Genomic DNA, 22461 nt, shown 5'->3' with positions numbered 1-22461 from the left:
TCACAGTGATAACATGAAAATAATACAAAAAAAACAATTTCATCATCATCCACCTTTAAGGCAGATCTATAATATTGTTGAATATTAAATGTCCCCAACTAAGCAAGCCAGAAGGTAAGGCAACAGCGGCAAGGAACCAAAACTCCACCAGGTGACAGAATGGAGAAAAAAACCTTGGGAGAACCCAGGCTCAGTCGGGGGCCAGTTCTCCTCTGGCCAATGAGTGAACAGTGTATGAAGTTCAGAATGAATCAGAGTATTTGTCCAGTTCCGGTTGGTTGAAGTCGGAGTGGAGAGGAGGAGAGACTGGTTGACACTTCAGGTCAGCGGCGTCGTCGTCGTGTCCTGGCGCTGGTCCTTCATCAGATCTGGATACGGCCTGGTTCCGGTGGACAGCAGTAAACCTCGGGATAGACAGAGAGACTAATATTAGCGTAGACGCCATCCTTCTTATGATGTACCAAGTACATCAGGATTTACGGGAAGTGTTCCCGGTCCAGGCTGTTCTAAACTATGCAGCCTAATTATATAAGTCTATAATGTGTTATGTGTATGCTAGGCCGAAGAGATGTGTTTTTAGTCTAGATTTGAACTGACAGAGTGTGTCTGCTTCCCGGACAATGGTAGGAAGACTGTTCCAAAGTTTTGGTGCTAAGTAGGAAAAGGATCTACCGCCAGCAGTCGATTTTGATATTCTAGGTATTATTAACTGGCCGGAATTTTGAGATCGCAGTAGACGTGAAGGACTATAATGCGTTAAGAGCTCGCTCAAGTACTGCGGAGCTAAACCATTTAGTGCTTTGTAAGTGATCAGCAATATTTTAAAATTTATACGATGTTTAATAGGCAGCCAATGCAGTGTTGACAGAACGGGGCTAATATGGTCATACTTCCTGGTTCTAGTAAGAACTCGAGCTGCTGCGTTTTGAACTAGCTGTAGTTTGTTTATTAAGCGTGCAGGGCAACCACCCAGTAGAGCATTACAATAATCTAGCCTTTAGGTCATAAACGCATGAACTAATTGTTCTGCATTATTCATTGAGAGCATATGACGTAATTTAGATATATTTTTAAGATGGAAGAAAGCGGTTTTACAGATACTAGACACATGACTTTCAAATGAAAGATTGGTATCAAAGAGCACACCCAGGTTCCTAACCGACGACGAAGACTTAACAGAGCAGCCATCAAGTGTTAGACAGTACTCTAGGTTATTACGTGTGGAAGTTTTTTGTCCAATAATTAGAATCTCTGTTTTTTCTGAATTTAGTAGTAGGAAATTACTAGTCATCCAATTTTTTATATCAGCTATGCATTCCGTTAATTTTGTGAATTGGTAGGTTTCGTTAGGTTTTGAAGAAATATACAGCTGAGTATCGTCGGCATAACAGTGAAAGCTAATTCCATGTTTCCTAATGATATCTCCTAAAGGTAGCATATACAGAGTGAACAGCAGCGGTCCTAGTACTGAGCCTTGTGGTACGCCATACTGAACTTGTGATTGATAAGACATCTCTTCATTTACTGCTACAAACTGATAACGGTCAGATAAGTATGATTTAAACCATTGGTTCCCAACCTGGGGTCCGCGCCCCCCTCAGGGGGGCGCCAGAGTTCACAGGGGGGGCGCGGGAGCGGATGCTTTGAGGTGAATAAAGATGCATAAAATGTTCTACTAATAATTTTATATAAAAATATTTTTTCAAAGTTTAAAAAAAATCATATGCTAACAATGCCGATTTCAATTACAATTTCGTTATTTCAAATGTAGGCGCGTTGCGCGTGGCAAGCGTGCTCCTAATGTAAGAGACGCCGGCGCGACCACAACAGCGCCCAACATCAAATGGCAAACATAATGCAAGCGGAACGAAACTGCTCGTTATTGTGTGGTTGACGGACCGTTTATCAGTTTGGACCAGTGCAGCGCGAGCCGATCGTGATCATGCGACGCTGTTACTACACAGCGCTAATAAGAGATCCAGTAAAGAAAGCATTTGAATTTGCCACAGAAGTAATAACATCGCTGCGAGATCTAGAGAGAAACATTCACATTTCTCCGTTATTAACGGATCAAACAGCGCATGGAAACCAGGAAGAAACATTGTGCCGTGAATGAACTATCCAGTGTCCAGATCTGCAACATTCACCATGGATTTACTGTAGTAACACTAACTGCAACCATGAAAGTTTGGCAGGAATAGTAGGCTATAATGCCTTCAAGTAAAATTACGTCGGTTTTATTTTTACATTATGAATACAATTGCTGCCCTCAAATGTTAATCTGAAATAAAATAAACCTTGGATTAGTGCTGGGAAAAAAATTAATTGCATCCAAAATAAAAGTTTGAGTTTGCATAATATATGTGTGAACTGTGTATAATTATTTTGTATATAAATACACGCATATGCATGTATTAATTAATTTTTTTTGCATGTATATACTGTATATACATTTATACATAATTTATATTATATATAAATATAAATAATTTATATATAAATAAAAATATTAAATATATACATGCATATGTGTGTATTTATATATACAAAATAATTATGCACATATATACACAAACTTTTATTTTGGATGCGATTCATTTTTTTCCCAGCACTAATATATATATATATATATATATATATATATACACACACACACACACACATATATGGGGGGGGGGGGGGGGGGGGTCCACGGATTGTTAAATATGTACATAGGGGGGGCCCCAAGGAAAAAGGTTGGGAACCACTGATTTAAACCATGCTAGTGCAATTCCACTAATGCCAATATAATGTTCGAGTCTATTTAAAAGGATGTTGTGGTCAATGGTGTCAAATGCAGCACTAAGATCCAGTAATACTAATAGAGAGATACAACCACGATCGGATGATAAGAGCAAATCATTTGTGACTCTAACGAGAGCTGTCTCGGTACTATGGTACGGTCTAAATCCGGACTGAAAATCCTCGCAGATATCATTTCTTTCAAGAAAGGAACACAGTTGTGAGGATACTGCTTTTTCTAATATCTTTGACAGAAATGGCAGATTAGAGATCGGCCTGTAATTGACTAGTATTGTAGGATCAAGTTGCTGTTTTTTAACAAGCGGTTTAATCATAGCTAGCTTAAAGGTTTTTGGTACGTATCCTAGAGACAAAGATGAATTAATGATATTAAGAAGAGGATCTATGACATCTGGAAGCATCTCTTTCAGCAGCTTAGTCGGTATAGGGTCTAACATGCACGTTGTCGATTTAGATGATTTGACGAGTTTGCAAAATTCTTCCTCTCCTATAGCATTGAATGAATCAAATTTTCCCTCAGGGAGACTACAATGCACTTCCTGATGCGATACTGTATTAGACGGTTGCATAGTTATAATTTTGTCCCTGATATTATCGATCTTATAAGTGAAGAAGTTCATAAAGTCATTACTGCTGTGTTTCTTGGAAGCTTCTGGGCTTGAAGCTTTCTTTTTCGTTAGTTTAGCCACTGTTTCAAATAAATACCTAGGATTATGTTTATTTTCTTCTAATAGGGTTGAAAAATAAGCAGATCTAGCAGCTTTTAAAGCCTCTCTGTAAGCAATCGAGCTCTCCTTCCATGAAATCCGAAACACCTCTAGTTTTGTTTTCTTCCAGTTGCGCTCCATTTTTCTGGCTGCTCTCTTAAGGGCCTGAGTGTGCTCGTTGTGCCACGGCGTTGGACTATGTTCTTTAATCTTCTTTAAGCGCAGCGGAGCAACTGTGTCTAAAGTGCTGGAAAAGAGAGAGTTAAAAGTTTCTGTTGCAATATCAAGTTCTTCTAAGCTATCCGGGATGCTGAGATGATGAAACTGATTAGGAAGATTATTGATAAAGCAATCTTTAGTAGCAGAAGTAATCGGTCTAACATATTTATAACACGGAGTCGGCTTTGCAGCCTTGGCTAAATGTAATTTACACGAGACTAGATAGTGATCTGAGATATCATCGCTCTGCTGCAGTATTTCAACGGCATCAACATCTATTCCATGTGATAGTATTAGATCTAGAGTATGATTACGACAATGAGTCGGTCCTGACACGTGTTGTCTAACTCCAATTGAGTTTATAATGTCTTTAAATGCCAATCCCAATGCATCTTTTTCATTATCTATGTGTATATTAAAGTCACCAACAATTAGTACTTTATCTGCAGCCAATACTAATTCTGATAGAAAGTCCGCAAATTCTTTGATAAAGTCTGTATGGTACCCTGGTGGCCTGTATACAGTAGCCAGCAGAATTTTCAAACGTGATTTATCGTTTACACTATATATTTTTACATTAAGCACCAACACTTCAAAAGAATTATATTTACAACTAGATTTCTTAGTGGTTTTGAAAATATTACTATAAATTACAGCAACACCTCCTCCTTTGCGTTTCAGACGAGGTTCATGTTTATAACCGTAATCTTGTGGGGTTGACTCATTTAAAGCAATGTAATCGTTTGGTTTTAGCCAGGTTTCTGTCAAACACAGCACATCTAGGTTATAATCTGTAATCATATCATTAACTATTAGCGCTTTTGAAGTAAGAGATCGAATATTCAGCAACCCAAGCTTTATCATTTGCTCATTTGTATTATATCTGTTTTTTATTTGTTGAAGATCAATTAAATTTTTAACCTTAGATGGGTTTGAACGTATTTTTGATTTCCAAGTTCGGGGAACAGACACAGTCTCTATATGATGATATCTAGGTGAAAGAGGCTCTATGTGATGGGATTTATCTGACCTTGGTGACGTGAGGCCGCTAGCAGACGGTCGGTTAAGCCAGTCTGTCTGCTTCCTGACCTGAGGCCCAGATTGTCATGTTTTAGCTCTAAGACTATGAGCCAAATTACTAGAGAGAAGAGCAGCACCATCCCAGGAGGGATGAATACCATCTCTTTTCAACAGGTCAGGTTTGCCCCAAAAACTTTTCCAATTGTCTATGAATTCTATATTATTTCGTGGACACCACCCAGACAGCCAGCCATTGAGTGAACACAATCTACTAACTATCTCATCACTCCGGCGAACAGGAAGGGGGCCAGAGCAAATTACAGTGCTTGACATCGTACTTGCAAGTTCACACACCTCTTTAATATTAATTTTGGTGATCTCCGACTGGCGGAGTCGAACATCATTAGTGCCGACGTGAATAATAATCTTAGAGAATTTACGTTTAGCATTAGCCAGCACTTTCAAATTTGCTTTGATGTCAGGCGCTCTGGCTCCCGGCAAACATGTGACTATGGTGGCTGGTGTCTCTATTTTCACGTTCCGTGTAATAGAATCGCCAATAACTAGGGCACAATCAGAATATTTCTCAGTGGGTGTTTCACTAAGCGGGGCAAATCGATTTGTTATCGGAACGGAAAAGTGGTTTTTTGATCCGCGACTAGAGCGATCCCTCACTGTCACCCATCTGCCCTGCTGCACGGGCTCTACTTCAGCCGGAACCGACTCATGTAAAGAGTTCACTATGCTAGGCGCATCCAAAATAGTATCTAAAGCTCTAGCACTCTTCTTACTATTCTCGATTAAAGTTTGGATGCGTGTCTCTAGTTCTGAAATCTTCTCTGTCAGCCTGACTGTCTCCTTGCATTTATCACATATAAATCCTATATTGCCGACAGAGAAGGCTATGGTAAACATGTGACATGAAGTGCAGGTGACAATAACAGGAGAAGACATTACTCACCGTGTTTGTTGACTGATTCTTACTCACCTGGGCTTTTATGAACTCAAAGGCGCGGGCGCGCGAGAGAAAAATAAATAACTGAGCGCACGGGTGGTGCGTTAAAAGGCTAGCGAGTTAGCGTGTTGTGCTGACAATAACGGAAGCTAGCAATGTCAGGTTAATCTGAGATGTTGAGTAAGCTGTATTTAGTAGTATAAGCAACTAGAATTTATAATAAATGATGGTTCAAAACAGAAAGAAATACGAAGCTAATACGAGGTTTAGACGCAGCAAACAAACTCACAGCAGCAGCAGTCACAGCGAGGCAGACAGGAGCTGTCCCACCCACTTTGAAGCGGTAGGCTACTAACTGCAGTGGAAAAGCAACCGAGCTAAAGCGAACCGAACCGTGCCGTACTGAGTCGAGTCGTACCACGCAGTGGAAAAGCGAAGCGAGCCGAACCGTTCCGCGCCGAGTCGAACCGTAGCCTACCGAGCTGTACCATGCAGTGGAAAAGCGCCATAACAGCCTCTGAAAAGGAGGAGAAAATATCAATATATCATCCAGGTAGACATAAATGAACTGATCGACCATATCTCTCAGCATGTCATTGACGAGTGCCTGACGAGTGACCCAAACACACAAAATTAAACAACTCAAGTGCAAGGGTTTACTGGTATTACCCCGAGCCACGATGCTACTCATGCTCAGTAATAGATTCAACAATGTGAGGTTCAAAGTGCTTATCCTTTATATCTGTATAAAAATGCAAACCCAAACGGTTAACCTACTGTATTACAGTATTTATATTTCATAAATGCATTCATAATTACATATAATATTATAATATTTATAAATATTAATCATCAAATCAAGTCAAAACAAGCTGCGACAGTCATAGAGGTAGTTAAAAGTAAGGTGGAACTGTTCTGCTTCGAACGGTTTTGCAGAACTGAGAATCAGTTCCCGCACCAAACTTGACATTAGTTCTCACGGTTTCAAAAATATGTTGCTCATATCAAATCACTTAAAAGTTGACTTTTTTTGTAATCTTAACTTGTTCTATGTTTTATCACTCTATGATGAATAGAGTGTTTAACAAAGAAAAAAAGACCACACTGAAGGATGCAAACTTTGTGCATCAGTCATTTTAGTTTAATTTGACAATTTCACAAGCTAAGAAACAAATTTACTTTCTGTTTAAGCAGGTTTTTGACATGATACTTTTAATCTTATAACATTTTGACAGTAATTTCTCTGTTGATACAACTGCTCAAAATAAGTAACTGTTGCATTACTATAGTTGGAAACTGACATAAAAGTTTAATGTTTAGTTCATGAAAATGTCAGGATACTGAGAATCACTGACACCAAATTACCACATGAACCAACTGGACTTCATTATGTGTGAAAAATTGCATCATTGTTATCTTCAGAAACTTTTCCAAGCCATATTTTCCGATTTTACAGAACAGTACGCAGGTCTTTTAATTGCTTTTCCCAATACTGCCAAATCCTTACTAGGGATTTTATTTAATCAATAAATTCCAGATTTTGTTAAATGATTCCAGTCTTTAGTATTTTTTCTAGTCCCTTTTTCTGTGATGTATTTACATGTAGTACCATAATGATAATACTTGTTTAAAATATATTGTGCTAGAATATTTAATGATTGTATGAACAACTATACAATGAAACTATCAGTGTCTTGTATGTGGACAATCTAGTTGCTATGGTAAATCACGCTAAGGTATTTGAACCAATGGTTCTCCAAGTTTAAGGATCTAAAGATGCACAATGCAATGTTTTGAACATTGCCTGTGTTACAAGTAAAGACCTTTTTGAGTTTTGTGTCTAGTGTTGAAAAAGACATTTGGGTTCTGAAATTAGTGCCAAAGTGCTAGTAAAATAAAACTGTATTTAAAAAAAACAACAATGTAAATACAAATATTGAGGTCTCTTTTGTTGTGAGGTAGTAGCCTACACAGTGTTTGAGGTAACACATTACAAGCAACTCATGTTACGTAATCAGATTACTTTTTTCATTTACTTCATTTCATTTTCATTTATTGACTGACACCTCATGTCCCCATGTAGAGAAATCAGGAGAGAAGTTATGAATGGCAGTGAAGAGATGTAACTGAGCTGGTAGGTCACATGATAATGACAACATGGCGAATGACGTACTTCCAGATTACATTTATACTACACACGTTCATATAGAACATACTTTTTTAGCACTCGTGAAGTAATTACTTAGAATAAGCACCTACTCAAGTCAGTATGCGATTTCGGATGCAGTCATTGTGTAAACATGGTTACCGTAGTTCTAGACTAAATGTGAGCATGCATTTACTCCTCTCTTACACAAATACAGATTCAGAATAATCAAAATGAATAAAAACAGTGAAATGCAAACCTGCAAAAATGTTAAGTTAAAACCTGCAATTAAATGTAAAATTACAAAAATATACTTTATGTATTTTATTAACCAATGTCTATGCAGCTGACCTATTGGTTTTTATTGCAGAAGTAAGAGTGGGCCTGTCCAAATACCCACACTTGCAGTCTTGTCCACTTGAGAGCACGTGCACTCAAAATGAAGTAAGTGTGCAGGACTGTGCCAGGTCTTAAAAACGCTGAAGCTCAGTGCCCTTAACACACTAAACCCACATACACAGTGGGATTCGAGGCTAAGTTTATCCCATCATGCATCATGTTCAGGAACTCATAAGATCTGAAATCATGAGATTTCAGGGAAAACATTCCACTGTAAGTTAAATGAATTCGATATTACTCATAATTTGGTAGTAAAACATGAAGTGTCACCCTGGACCACAAAACCAGTCACATGGGTCAATAAAAAAAAAGGATAAGACAATATTAGGCCGAGATACAACTATTTGAAATCTGGAATCTGAGGGTGCTTTTAAAATTTTATGTTGTGCTGCATTCACTCACAAAAATAAATGTTTTATATATTTTCGGAAGTAAATGTACAAAATATCTTCATGGAACATGATCTTTACTCAATATATTAATGATTTTTGGCATAAAAAAAATAAAAAAAAAGATAATTTTAACCCATACAATATACCCGTGCTACTTGTGACTGGTTTTGTGATCCAGGGTCACAAGTGTTGCACATATTATTGATGCAAAGATATTTATTTTGTACACCATTTGCAGCTGCTTTTTATCACTTAATTAGAAGCACCACAATTATTAAATTGTGTCATCTATTACATACTACTGAACAGACATTTAGAAGTTTATTTTAAAATGCAAAGTACTGAAAATCTGTCCCATCGGGTAATCAAATATTCTACACACACTCTAATAATGGAATTATAATATTCTGATTTTTCCAATCCAATCTGACTTCTGATCTATAATGCTGCCTTAATCATAATACTGTACACTGTTCGTTCATTGGCTAGAGGAGAACTGCCCTGTTTCCCCCCTGTTACTGTATCTCTGTAAAGCTGCTTTGAAACAATCTGTATAGTAAAAAGCGATATATAAATAAATGTGACTTGACTTGAACACATGGACAAATTACAGGAAATATGCCATGCAAGTAGACAAATAGTCCAATGCAAAGACCACAAGTTTGGGTATTTGGACAGGCTTTACATTAGCGAAAAATATAACTTTTTTTTGTTATTAAAAAAGCCCAGATGAGGAAAAGTAACGTAGCACACTTATTTTCAAAAAAAGTAACTAAGTAATGCAGTTTGTCAGTTTTTTAAGGGAAAAACACAATATCGTAATGCATTACTTTTATAAAAGTTACTTTCCCCAACACTGGTAGTACAACACAACACAACAACACAACATTCTTCTGTTGGGTGGTACAGTTATGTTGAAATTATTTGGCATACAGAACCAAATCAACCCATTACAAATACTACAATTAAAGAAAAAGTCTGGACAAAAAAAAGGTCTAAAAGTATAAATCTGAGAAAATAACAGACAACATCAAGATGAAGGCACAAGATAGAGAACAAGAGATGAGAATACTGGGCCATATCTTCAGAATGCAAAGCCAGACCAAAGCTTCATGTTGTATATCACAAACCAAAGCAAAAGACTCTTCATAAGACAGCTGCAATTGAAATGTAAATTAGAATTAGTCATGGCTATAGAGGGCAACTTAGCTGAGAATAAGAAATTTGGCATCTACTGAATAAATTTGCAATAAATAGACATCACAATATGTTCAGAGACAATGTCTTAGCTACCACTTAGGCCTTTTGTTACAGCTTTGCACTCTTAGCTTCATAAACAGGAGAGCAAAAATTGTTTTGAAAACGTGTATGTCGATATTGTAAACAGTCAAATATGTTATTTTGCAGCAGTCAAACTGTTGCAGATTATTGCATGACAAGACAAGGCAGTAGGCAGAATCATAAGCTTATTAAACACAACATAAAGTGAAGGCAACGTTTTACAACATTCAGACTTCATATTGTAAACATTTTGTACAATAGGATGTGAATATTTATCAAAATACTCTCCTTTATACTATTTCTATCCTCAACTAAAAGAATGTTATGGAAAGCTAATACTTTAACATTCAAATATTTTAACATGTAAAAAATTCAGTCAGCAATGTAAAAACTAAACGGAATAAAAACAAGAGCTACAAGACAGCTATCCTAAAGCAGAACTAAACGACTTCATCATTAAAACTGAATTTTCTGCCCTGAGGTATCATTGTATTTCATGTCAATTGCCCAAAAGTGAAAAGACAAATGGCTTGACAATCCACATCAACATATCCATTCTTTCACTCAATGCATAAAAGTCAGAGAAAGTTCCCTGTTGAGACTAAATGTTTAGTTGCTTTCAATACAATGAAGCGCACATGTAATATCTAGATAATCTCATTATCAAAAATTTTCCTTGAGGTAAAAGTAAACTTCTGCTTTGTTGTGGAGTACCTTACAAAAGCATGTTTCCCATTAAAAATAAAATAAATAAAATCCCCCCAAAAATAAAAAAATTAAATACAAAAAAAACGTGTCCTTTCTCTAAGTGTCCTCATCCCAAAGGCACAGGTGTTTATGGTGTGTGTAGAAGTCAAACCGGTAGCTTTTGCTGCAGCTCTTAATGCCACACTTGTAGGGGTTGGACCCCTGACCCCGGCAGTACTTCAGCTGGCAGGGGAACCACTCCAGGTTTAACCTGTACGTGCAGGCGCAGGGCTGCCACGGGTCAGCTGTGGAGCTGCAGCTCTGCAAGCCACTCGCATTCAGACTCTGGGGAAAGACCTCGAATATTGAACCTTCAACCCCTGGAAAGAAAAATTAAATGGGTTAAAAATAAAACAAAAAATTGTTTCTTGGCACAAAGCAGACATTTTTTTGACTTTATCTAATACAGAGTGGTCATGGTATTTGCAGGTATTTGCATAATTATTCATTTTAAACCAAAAACATTTTTAAAGTAACAGGAGTACATAATATAAAATATATAAATTGACTGACTGACAGACTGACTAAATACACACACTATTGTTCAAAAAATTTGGGGTCGGTACAAATGTTTTCAAAAGAAGTCTTCTAGCAACCATTATTATAAAATTTCAACACAATATTATAAAACAAATGCCATTTAATAGACAAGTTCTGTATTTTACACTTAAAGCCCTGTTTTCAGAACGTTTCTGATGAAATAGAACGGTTAAGATTAAAATTAGGACACGTTGCTGTCCCGAGAATTTTCGGTTTCTTTCGCTTTTCCCCCCACACTGGCTGCATAGGTGCACAAGAATAATCCTTCCTAAAATGCATTAAACTTTCGTTTACAAAGACGTGAAACTCACCGAGTGGTCAGGGGTGTTCACTGATATGCTCACACAAAAATCGCTGCAAAAGATGCTTTCCAACAGGTTTTATCGTAGTTTTTGTCCAACTCCATTGACTTGTATTGGATGTGCTGTGAGGTACAAGTCAATGGAGTTGGACAAAAAATATACCAGGATAACTTGGCATCTATCGAGACACCCCTGCTAGTTCACTGTTAATGATATGCTAAAGCCCGCCGGGACATTTACATGATTGGTTACAAGGTAGTTTGTGACGTCAGTAGGCTAACATCGATTTCAAACCGCGTTTTTTTTTTACTGCAGTTTTAAGGAGAAAATACTCAGCAATTGTTGTTCATTGACATGCATTTGCACATGGTTTATCTCAAAGCACATTAAAAACACTAAATAGACATATAAACAACATTGAAAATGTGATTTTCACCACAGGGGGACTTTAAAGGGCAATCTCAGTGACCTTCCCTCTCTTCCTGCATCTTCTGGTTGCTGTTAGTGTGAAAAGACTGGAGACAACTGGTCAACATGGATCTAATAATGTAAGTAGACTGTACGATGATGACACCTATTGAATCATAGGCTACGACACAAGTTAGCATAGAATAACAAAATGTCATTAGCATGCGCTAGTAGTAAACAAATAGAGCTAAATGAATTGCACTTTTGCAACCATGGTTTTTATGTGTGCTGAGAATATGGAGAATAATAAGAGGAGAATATGGCTAGGGGTAAAAGAGAACAAAATGGCATGCTAAATGGCAATTTTGCAAATGGAGCTTCAGGTAAGTAGTATTAGGTTTTAGCACCATATCCCGTTGATCAATACGCCATTTAATGTTGCATTTTTATTGGCAAGTCAGTAGACGTAGGTCGTATTCATGCTAAATTTCATGCTAAATTTCTGACACTGTCAGAAAATGATCACAAGCTATCTTTGGTCGCAAGAGCGTGAAAACGGCCGTCTTTGAACCTCTTCCACTGTCCGACGTAGGACCACCGTTTAGGAGCCACTACCACAGAAATCACCACGCTTGGTCATCTTTGGACAGCCTAAAATTGAACAATGTGTACCAGGCATTAAACCTGGAAGAACCTGTTGCAGCATCACCACTTTCCTCTGAGACTGCATATTCGGACGTTCGTTCAACGGCTAAGGGATTGTGCAAGTATCGTACATTTAAACTAACTAAACAGAGATTTAGTATAAGCTCGTATAACACTTTGTTACCAAAGTGCTGATGGTTCTGTTCAGGTGGTTAACTAACTCTGACGTTTCCAAAGCCTCATTTCCCTGTTCCTGTTTCGGTTTCCTTCATTCGTTTTCACTCTCCATGTACCCATGTACAGGTGAAACTCCTGTGTTTAGACTAGGTACGTGTTCGTGCTTTAGTTAAATAAAACTTTTGTGCACATTCATTGGAGTATTGAATTCTGTGCTCACTGCTTGAAAAACAAAGTCCCCTTAATGATGCGATTACAGCTATGCTCTTGAGTAGCACTGTACCCATGAAGAAAGAGCCACTAAATAATAATATATGGTAATTATATTACCACATCTTACTCGGATATTTATTCGAAGTACAATTATTTTCTTAAAATTTCAGCTGTAAACTTAATTTTCAGGTAAAAATGACACAGTTTATTAGAATGACCCAGTTATTGCTGATAGCATGCAGGGCAGGGGCTTAAAACACACATTTCCAGCACTGCATCAACTTGTGTAAGAACACACAGTGGCAACCCTCTCATCTAACCTTTGTCCAGCCAGTGTTTGACATCTTGCTGCCGTGTGTACACAAGGTCCCGTGCATCCCGGCAGACATTATGAATGTGAGTACTGAGGTGCCAGGAGCGACTCATGTTGAGCACCGCGTTCATAGTGAACTGTTCCTCACCATGTCTCTCCTCCGCACTCCGCACCAAATGAGGGTTTTTCTGTTGAGTTCAAACAACAATCATAAGAACGGTCATAAGGTTAATACTTTGATAATAATACACAATACCTAAGAGTACTAAAAATACACCATCAGTGGTTCAATACTTGCATAGCTTGTGGCTTTACTTTAAAATTAACATGTATTCCTGCACAATGGCTTGTCCCTAGACTTTTTTATTTTTTGTGGGTAAACTGTCCCTTTAAGCCTGGACCTGAGTTAGCCTAAGCTGGTCTTTTCAGCAAGGTGCCACAGATGGTGCTTTATTTATCTTTTAAATTTGGACCTGTCTGAGTCTAGCCATGGCTTCACTAGGGATGAGCTCTCCATGGTCCAAATGTGAGATGAAGCAGAGGGCCTGGTACTGTGATTGGCCCTTCTCTGGCTCCCCAAGCACCAGGGCACGAAAGATCTTCACACGCTATTAGAAAAAATAAATAAAGAAAATGTGAGCATAGACACAGACACAAGATAACCCTACATTTTAAAGGAATAGTTAACTTCAAAATAAAAATTATATCATCTTTTACTCACCCTCAAGTTGTTTCAACTGTATGAAGTTCTTTTCTGAACACAAAAGAAGATATTTAAAAAAATGTCGGTAACCAGACAGTTACTGAAAAAAATACAATGGAAGTCAATGGTATACATAAACTGTTTGGTTACAGACATTCTTCAAAATATCTTCTTTTGTGTTCAGCAGAAGAAATTCATACAGGTTTGAAACAACTTGAGGGTGAGTAGATGATGACAGAATTTACATTTCGAGGTGAACTAATCCTTTAACAATGAACTAGGGGATATTGTTATCATGATGTTTTTTCTATGAAACTCCAGGACATGCAAATTAGAAGAACAGGCAGGCATACATACAGACATACATTATTGTCCAGTAAAAATATATAATCCTTATACACACTATTAATTTACTTGGGATCCGATCAGAGATAAGAATATATCTTAACGTTAGTTTAATTGTATTTTTAAGTATAAACCTTGAACATGTTTTTTTTTTTTTTTTTGCAGTGCAGACATACAGTCTTCCACTAAAGGCCAGTTCACACCAAGGACAATAACTATAATGATAACGATAAAGACATATTTAAAGAAAAAAAATCTAAATTAAAGAATAGCAGAGTTCACACGAAAACTATAACGATAATGGCACAGAGAAGCAATAACTTTGGAAGCACTTTTTTAGAGGCATTTTTTTCCATCTGATGAGTGATGAACATTTTTTACAGCCAATCAGAATCCATCCTGCTTTAAATAGCTCGAGCATTAAAACCGGCTGATGACAAAACTGCAGTATGCGCAGTATCTCCACAATCTCTATACGTGTGTCACAATTTTATTTACTTTTATTTTTCTACAATTTTACTTCCATCAAAGGTTAGCTTTGCAAATATTTTTTATTAAAAAGACAAAGATAATAAACAGCAACACATTTTTATAACCTTTTTTTTTTTTTTTTTTTTTTTTTTTTTTTAAAGCCTTCATTTCATGGGCACTAAAACAAAGCAGAGGCCCCTGCCTAACTATAAACAGACCAGCTCTTCAGAGCACATGCAACTGAAGCGTAACCTCTTACCACGACCCCGAGCATCAGCTGATCCACCAACTGCTCCCATATGCACATAACCATACAGCCTCTTTCATGACAACACTGCTTTTGTTTGCGTCCGTCCCAGCGGTAACTGCACTACAGCATTCACACTGATTACGACTGAAGCAATGCAAATGTCAGCCAGAGAACAGACTCATTTGCTCAAGAATCATCTTGTAGATTCTGTTACAGAGAGATATGAAATCAAAGAAAAGCATCTCATCTATCAAGGGTTCTAATAGTTGAGATTAGTCATATTTAGTCATGCATAGACATGGTCAAAACGCTCTGCTGAAGTTCAAACTGAACATCAGAATGGGGAATAAAGGTGATTTAAGTGACTTTGATCTTGGCATTGTTGTTGGTGCCAGTATTTGAGTATTTAAGAAACTGCTGATCTACTGGGAATTTTATTTTTCAAAATATCCAGTGAGCGGCAGTTGTGAGGGCGAAAATGCCTCGTTGATGCCAGAGGAGAATGGCCAGACTTCGAGCTGAGGCAACAGTAACTCAAATAACCACTCATTACAACCGAGGTATGCAGACGAGCATCTCTGAACGCACAACACATCAAACCTTGAAGCAGATACAGCAGCAGACAACAAACCAGTGCCAGATAATAACTAGAATCTGAGGCTACTTTTTACACAGGCTCACCAAAATTGGACAATAGAAAGTTGGAAAAATATTGCATGGTCTGATGAGCCAATTTCTGCTGCTACCTTCAGATGGTAGGGTCCGAATCTGGTTTAAACAACATGAAAGCATGGATAACTTCTGCCTTGTATCAACACTCCAGGCTACTTGTTACGAATGAAGTCCACTGGAGGCAAGCTGGTTGAGAACCCAAATGCAACTTTAATTACGAAAACCTGAAGTTCTTCTGCTGAACACAACAGAAGATATTTTAAAAAATTGTCGGTAACCAGACAGTTGATGTACTTGTACCCCATTGACTTCCATAGTAGGAAAACAATATAATGGAAGTCAATGGTATACATAAACTGTTTGGTTACAGACATTCTTCAAAATATCTTCTTTTGTGTTCAGCAGAAGAAATTCATACAGGTTTGAAACAACTTGAGGGTGAGTATATGATGACAGAATTTAAATTTCGAGGTGAACTAATCCTTTAACAATGAACTAGGGGATATTATTATCATGATGTTTTTTCTATGAAACTCCAGGACATGCAAATTAGAAGAACAGGCAGGCATACATACAGACATACATTATTGTCCAGTAAAAATATATAATCCTTACACACTATTTATTTACTTGGGATCCGATATAAGATATGAATATATCTTAATGTTAGTTTAATTTTATTTTTAAGTATAAACCTTGAACATGTTTTTTTCCACTAAAGGCCAGTTCACACCAAGGACAATAACTATAATGATAACGATAAAGACATATTTCTTTATCGTTCTTTGGCATGACGTGTGAACAGTCTCTGGCTGGCCAGGCATGACGAGAAGCTCAGGCTCGGCAGGACTGACGCGAAGAAGCTCAGGCTCGGCAGGACTGACGCGAAGAAGCTCAGGCTCGGCAGGACTGACGTGAAGAAGCTCAGGCTCGGCAGGACTGATGTGAAGAAGCTCAGGCTCGGCAGGACTGACGTGAAGAAGCTCAGGCTCGGCAGGACTGACGTGAAGAAGCTCAGGCTCGGCAGGACTGACGCGAAGAAGCTCAGGCTCGGCAGGACTGACGCGAAGAAGCTCAGGCTCGGCAGGACTGACGCGAAGAAGCTCAGGCTCGGCAGGACTGACGCGAAGAAGCTTTGCGGGGCTCCTCATCCTCAAAACCCACAGTAAAAGACGAGCAGGTCAACAGAAGAGCAAAGTCCATATACTGCACCAGATTGTAGTGAGGGGTATTGGCAGACATGAAATAGTCTATATGCTCGTCCAAGTCCATAGCGAAACATATCTTTCAGTACAGCATCACCAAAGTCCACCCCATGGCAAAGCCCACATAACTCCCCCACATACTCTTCCATAGGACGATTATCTTGGCTGAGGGGGAAGAGACGAAGGGTCCAGGTTGTTGGTCTAGTAGTATTCTGTTTCATGCCTTGCCATGCCGTAGTTTTTTGTTTGATTATGTTTTAAAGTAAAGTTGCAGTTGGGTTCTCAACCAGCTTGTCTCCAGTGAATTCGTAACACTACTGGTGGTGGTGGGATTGTGTGGGTATATTTTCTCAGCACACTTTGGTCCCCTTACCAATTAAGTATTGTTTATATGCCACAGCCAACCTGAGTGTTGTTGCTGTGAGTATGCCCACAGTGTACCCATCTTCTGATGGCTACTTCCAGAAGAATAACCAGTAGGCCAAGTAATAGACTATATAGAAAATCTAAATTTTCTTATCTTTATTTCATAGCTAAATGTATGGCTTAGTTCTTTATATACAAGTATGTCCAACTTTATCCACATTTATCCTCAGTATAGATCTGCATTTATCCTCAACTTCTTGATTGCTTGTATTGCTGCAAAATCCACCAGCTCTAACCTGCTAAAAGTGACTATAAGGAAAGATGTTAAGATATTAAAAACATTAACATCATGATTTTCAGTAAACCTGCTTTGAAACAATGTGTATCGTGAAAAGTGCAATATAAAAATATGTTGTGACATTCACATTAATTTTTAGCTGTTTACATATATATATATTTTAAAGATTTTAGGGTTTATGGTGTTTTAAAAATGGATATAACTTATCGTGTGGCTACAATATTGAAACGTTATTTTAATGTTTACAAATTGGCCCCATTCACTTACATTGTAAGTGCCTCACTGTAACCTTGTTGTGTTTATTTATTTGGAAAAAGATGAAGTGAAACTAGACAAGTGAAACTATTTTGAGGTAATCACCATTGCATCCGTATCATTAACTTTCATATCCAGGTATTTAGTTTAATTAATTAATGTACCACAAATGGTCAATTAATTCATTTATTTTGTTGTATAATATATAATTATGGAGTCTGTAATGATGTTCCAAGCGCTGTGTTTCATTGGCTGCTTTGCATAATGCCTGATGTTTCCCCATACAGCCCACAGCATGAATTTGGCTGCATGACGTTCTGGCAAATAACAGCTTGATATCCTCCAACTTTCCATGGATGAAAAAAAATCAAATAGGAACAAAATTAATCCTGAAAAGTCTTAAGATTTAAGTATGTCTAGTGGGAAAAAATGCTGTTTCAGAGTGATGAAAGTCTAACAACTGTTTTTATTTGGCTAAAATATAATCCTGAAAATGATTTCCATCAACACAAACAGACCCATCTGTTAGAGAGTTCAATATCTAACACAGCAACTTTAAAGTTCTTTCAAACGTTTAAAATAACACTCATAAAGAGCTAATTACATGTGTCTGATTCATAAAAGTAATATGATCTGATCATAAAAAAGGAAACGCATTTTTAGATGCTTTTACTAAGCTCAGTTCTTTAACCAAATCAAACCAATCACAAATGCTGTTTTATTAAAGGGGTGGTTGATTCTGATTTCACTTTTCTAACTTTAGTTAGTGTGTAATGTTGCTGTTTGAGCATAAACAACATCTGCAAGGTTACGACGCTCAAAGTTCAAAGCAAAGGGAGATATTTTCTCCTAAAGAAACTATAGAGACTATACGAGCTTCCTCCCGGGTTAGTGACATCACTAACCCTAAAATTTACATAAACGCCACCCCCGAGAACACGATTTATAGATTATTAAGACAGAATATGCTAATCAATGACTAGAAGATAACTGCACATAAGCTACATAAATTCACCAACTAACCATTCAGAAATGTTGTCTACATGTTTTCACTTCTTCTTGAGTCTCTCCATCATTGTTTGACTTCGGTTTGAACATAAAAGGCTAAAAGTTTTTGAAATTTTCAGTGCATGTCTGTGTGAGGTAATCGAAGCTGCTAAGGACAAGAGCTCTTGAAGCTCCACCCCCTGTGCTGGGAGCAGCAGCTCATTTGCATTTAAAAGGACAGATGCAAAACGAGGCGTTTGTGCTCACCCCTTTAAAAAGTGACAACTTTAACATGCTATATAAAAATATCTGTGGGGTATTTTGAGCTACAACTTCACATAAACACTGGGGACATCATTATTTTATATCTTGTGAAAAGGGCATTATACCACCCCTTTAACAAAGTTTGGTAGAAGCACGTTCAGATAGTCAACCCAATCAGTGCGAGGAGGCCTATAAATAGCCAACTCACCTCTGTCCCAAGACAGTTTTCCAGCATCCCTCCTCCACCCTAACTCCTCACTCTTATTTGTTCCCATCTCAGCCTGATGGGATGGGGGAGTACTCTGGGTTCGGGTCACGTTCCAGGCTTGGAGCTGTCCACATGCACAGACAGACCGCCAAATACGCATTATCTTTACTCTATTCGATTATATGCAAGTGTGAACTCGTGAAATTCCTTCGTTGTATATTGTTCCTTCATACTGCCATATAACTTACTGTTTGGAAGTATGGGGAAACACTTACAAAACCAACACTGAACCTATATTTATCCTTCAGAGAGAGCCTTAAGAATTGTAAATAAAACCACTCATAGAGCACTAACTACTCCACTGTTTATTAAATTAAGCACTAAAATTCAGAGATATTGTTGACTTCAAAACTGCACAAATCATGTACAAAATAATCAACAGCTATCGAACAGTATTCAAGGGTTGTTTCAAATGAGAGAGAGCAAACATCACTTAAGAGGAACATTTGTATTTAAAAATAAATTAATAAGAACAAATTCTAAATATCACTGCATCACAAGCAAATGAGTTAATGTATGGAACAGCTGCAATGAAGAGATGAAATCATGTACAACAATAAGTAATTTTAAAAGACTATTTAAACTGAATATATTAAATGGATACGAAAAGGACTCGAGGTGAAAGTATTGTATACAGGTTCCTTGGTCTACATATTAAGTCTGGAGGTGTTATTATTTGATTTGCTATAGAGGGAAATGAAGAAGATAGATGGAAATGAAAGAAGAAAAGAAAAGGGGGGAAAAAAGTGAATGTGTGTGTATGCTTGTATGTATGCTCCTGTATTTATGTGAATGCATGGGTTTATGTGAACTGTAGGTAGATACGGTGTATGTAAAGATGTGTGTATAAGAGAAGCATCAAATTGTTTTGTATTTAACTAAAGGATAAAAATAGAGAAAGGGGGTATGACTTGAAAAGTTTGTTATGAACTTCTTCCTACTTCTTTTTTAACATGGGAATTTCTAATTTGAATTACTTACAATAATTTTGGAAGATTGTGCTGAGAAGTACATGACCTTATTTAGCTGCTATTTTAATTTTAATTTTGTATATGTATGCATGTCTATATATATATATATATATATATATATTATATATTTTTTTACATGTTCAAAATAAACTACTACTACTAAAACTCGTGAAAAAGTTGTTAGAGATCTAAAATATCACCATTAATTATGACTTTAGTGTTATCTCTTTTTATATAGGGATGTTAGAAAGGGTAGTTTATCTGTTTATGTGTGTGTCTCTGTTAAACAGATAATGTTATAATTACAGTATATACAGTATAATTTATATTATGTATGATCTCAGGACAGCGCAATATGGAGGTAATCCTCTTTTTTTGTGTGTATTTGTTGTATTGTACCGTTCTTCATTTACTGTACCTTCTCAAAGTCTATTTATTGTGTGTAGCTTTGTCAGTTCTTCTTTTACAGTATGTTGACTTTTTAATGTTGACTCAATTAGCTTTGCTACAAAAATTCCTATGTTGGCTACTTGTAGATGTACTGGTACAAATGGCAAATAAAACTTCAACTTAACTCAACTTATAAAAGTGGAACCATGGTGCAGTGTTGGTATCAGATGGTACCATGGTACTTGTACAGTCCCATGATAGAGAATGATGCTATAGCCTAAAGATTTTACCCTGATTTTAGATTTTAGAAATTAGTTTACCCTGATACTAAAACAAACAAACAAAAATGGTTCACTAACAAAAACTACACTACCAAAAAGTATCATGGTACTACCATGTTGTTTAGAATGTATGATATTTGGGAATACCTTGGTCCTGGCATGGAACAGGCATAACATGATACATACTCTGATATAACATGAAAGTGAAATTCATATAGACATGGATGGTATTTAAGCGCTTCCAAGAAGGTATGGTGCATGTCCCAAAAAATACATAATTCTAATTATTAACTCTTGACTTCATGTTTTCTTCCCACACAGTGGTCCCATCCACTGGTAGGCTATTTAATAGTGCATTATTTTCAGTTAATTTACAGCTGTGGTTGAATTCTATTTAGTTGGATTTATACTCACGCGCTTGAAATCAGACAGGAATGTGATGAGAGTCCCGTCTCCCTGCTTGAACTCCACTGTTATAATGTCCTTCTCACTATCCGCCTCTAACAGCTCCTCCGTTATTTGACCGTCGTTGAGACGAACAAGTACCGTCAACTGTGAGCAAATACTTACCGATAATACCATAGTAAACACGACAAACGCTATCTGGACTGAAGCCGGTAGAGTCACTCTCGCGTTCATTACAAAAGGCACTAAGGATGCAAACTCATTTAACACAACAATGGGACATAGCGTCAAAGTAAATGACTTAAAACAAAACTGTGGACAGCGAATGCAAACTCTACTGTTTAAGAGAGAGGTAATGTCCGTTAATAAAATAAGCTAGTTGGTAAACTAGGCTACAAACTGTCTGCAGCTCGATGATGATAGCGAACAAATTGCGCTTCTATCAAAAATTGAATTTTCATCTTTTTTTGCCTAGATATTCGGAAAACACAATTAATTATACACGAAAAGTTTTCTTCTGGAAATTCTTCACTGCGTAGATTTTTTTTTTGTAACTCTAAAAGCTCCTGTATTCCCCGTCACTTCCTCTGAACTTCAGTAATTTGGCTGAAGGCGCCTCGGGCTCCCATACACTGCATGGGGCCACTTCTTAAAGACACAGGCTCAGATTTCAAGACGTTTAAACCGCTTACTGGATTCACAAATGTGGTGCATGCACATAGTTTTATATTGTAATAGAGCATGCTTTTAAATTATTACTCTTTATTTAGTTTAAATAAAGCAGGTTTAGCCTATGCATTACACACTAAACCGAGTTCAATCAAAGTAATGTTATTACGTTTAGCATCCTGTAATAAGGGGACACAATAGGGAAAATTTGATTTTTTTCCGAGAAGAACCCATTATATTAAGCTTCGATCTAATGACCAGACTCATTATTTTAAGAAGTTAGTGCCGTTATTCAGATTTCATAACCAGTAGAAGCTTGACCTTTAATAATAATAATATAATTTTATTATAATAATAATAATATAACAATATTTTTTATAAAGGTAATTAGCTCT

General features: G+C 37.2%; 1 protein-coding gene across 1 annotated transcript; it reads right to left on the bottom strand.

Moving 5' to 3' along the window:
• Nucleotides 1–9421: 9421 nt before the first annotated feature.
• oafb (OAF homolog b) lies at nucleotides 9422–22023 on the bottom strand. Its single transcript, XM_079607352.1, has 4 exons — nucleotides 21407–22023; nucleotides 13740–13874; nucleotides 13274–13454; nucleotides 9422–10988 (listed from the first exon to the last, which is right to left on the bottom strand). The coding sequence occupies exons 1-4, from the start codon at nucleotides 21629–21631 to the stop codon at nucleotides 10726–10728; spliced, it is 804 nt and encodes a 267-aa protein (XP_079463478.1). The 5' UTR covers nucleotides 21632–22023; the 3' UTR covers nucleotides 9422–10725.
• Nucleotides 22024–22461: the final 438 nt, after the last annotated feature.

Source organism: Phoxinus phoxinus (assembly GCF_949152265.1).
Source record: "Phoxinus phoxinus genome assembly, chromosome: 3".
NCBI classification, from domain to species: Eukaryota; Metazoa; Chordata; class Actinopteri; order Cypriniformes; family Leuciscidae; genus Phoxinus; species Phoxinus phoxinus.
Note: the sequence above shows the minus strand (reverse complement) of the source record. Positions and strands in the feature narration are given on the sequence as shown.

Bases quoted from the DNA above. Each gene is read 5' to 3' on its own strand.
- oafb (XM_079607352.1), bottom strand. From the start codon at position 21,631: ATGAACGCGAGAGTGACTCTACCGGCTTCAGTCCAGATAGCGTTTGTC. The intron at 13,875-21,406 runs GTGAGTATAAAT...TTTTTCTAATAG, and splicing joins TCCTGTCTGATTTCAAGCGC to CGTGTGAAGATCTTTCGTGC. The intron at 10,989-13,273 runs GTTAGATGAGAG...TTTTCTTTCCAG, and splicing joins CAAACACTGGCTGGACAAAG to GGGTTGAAGGTTCAATATTC.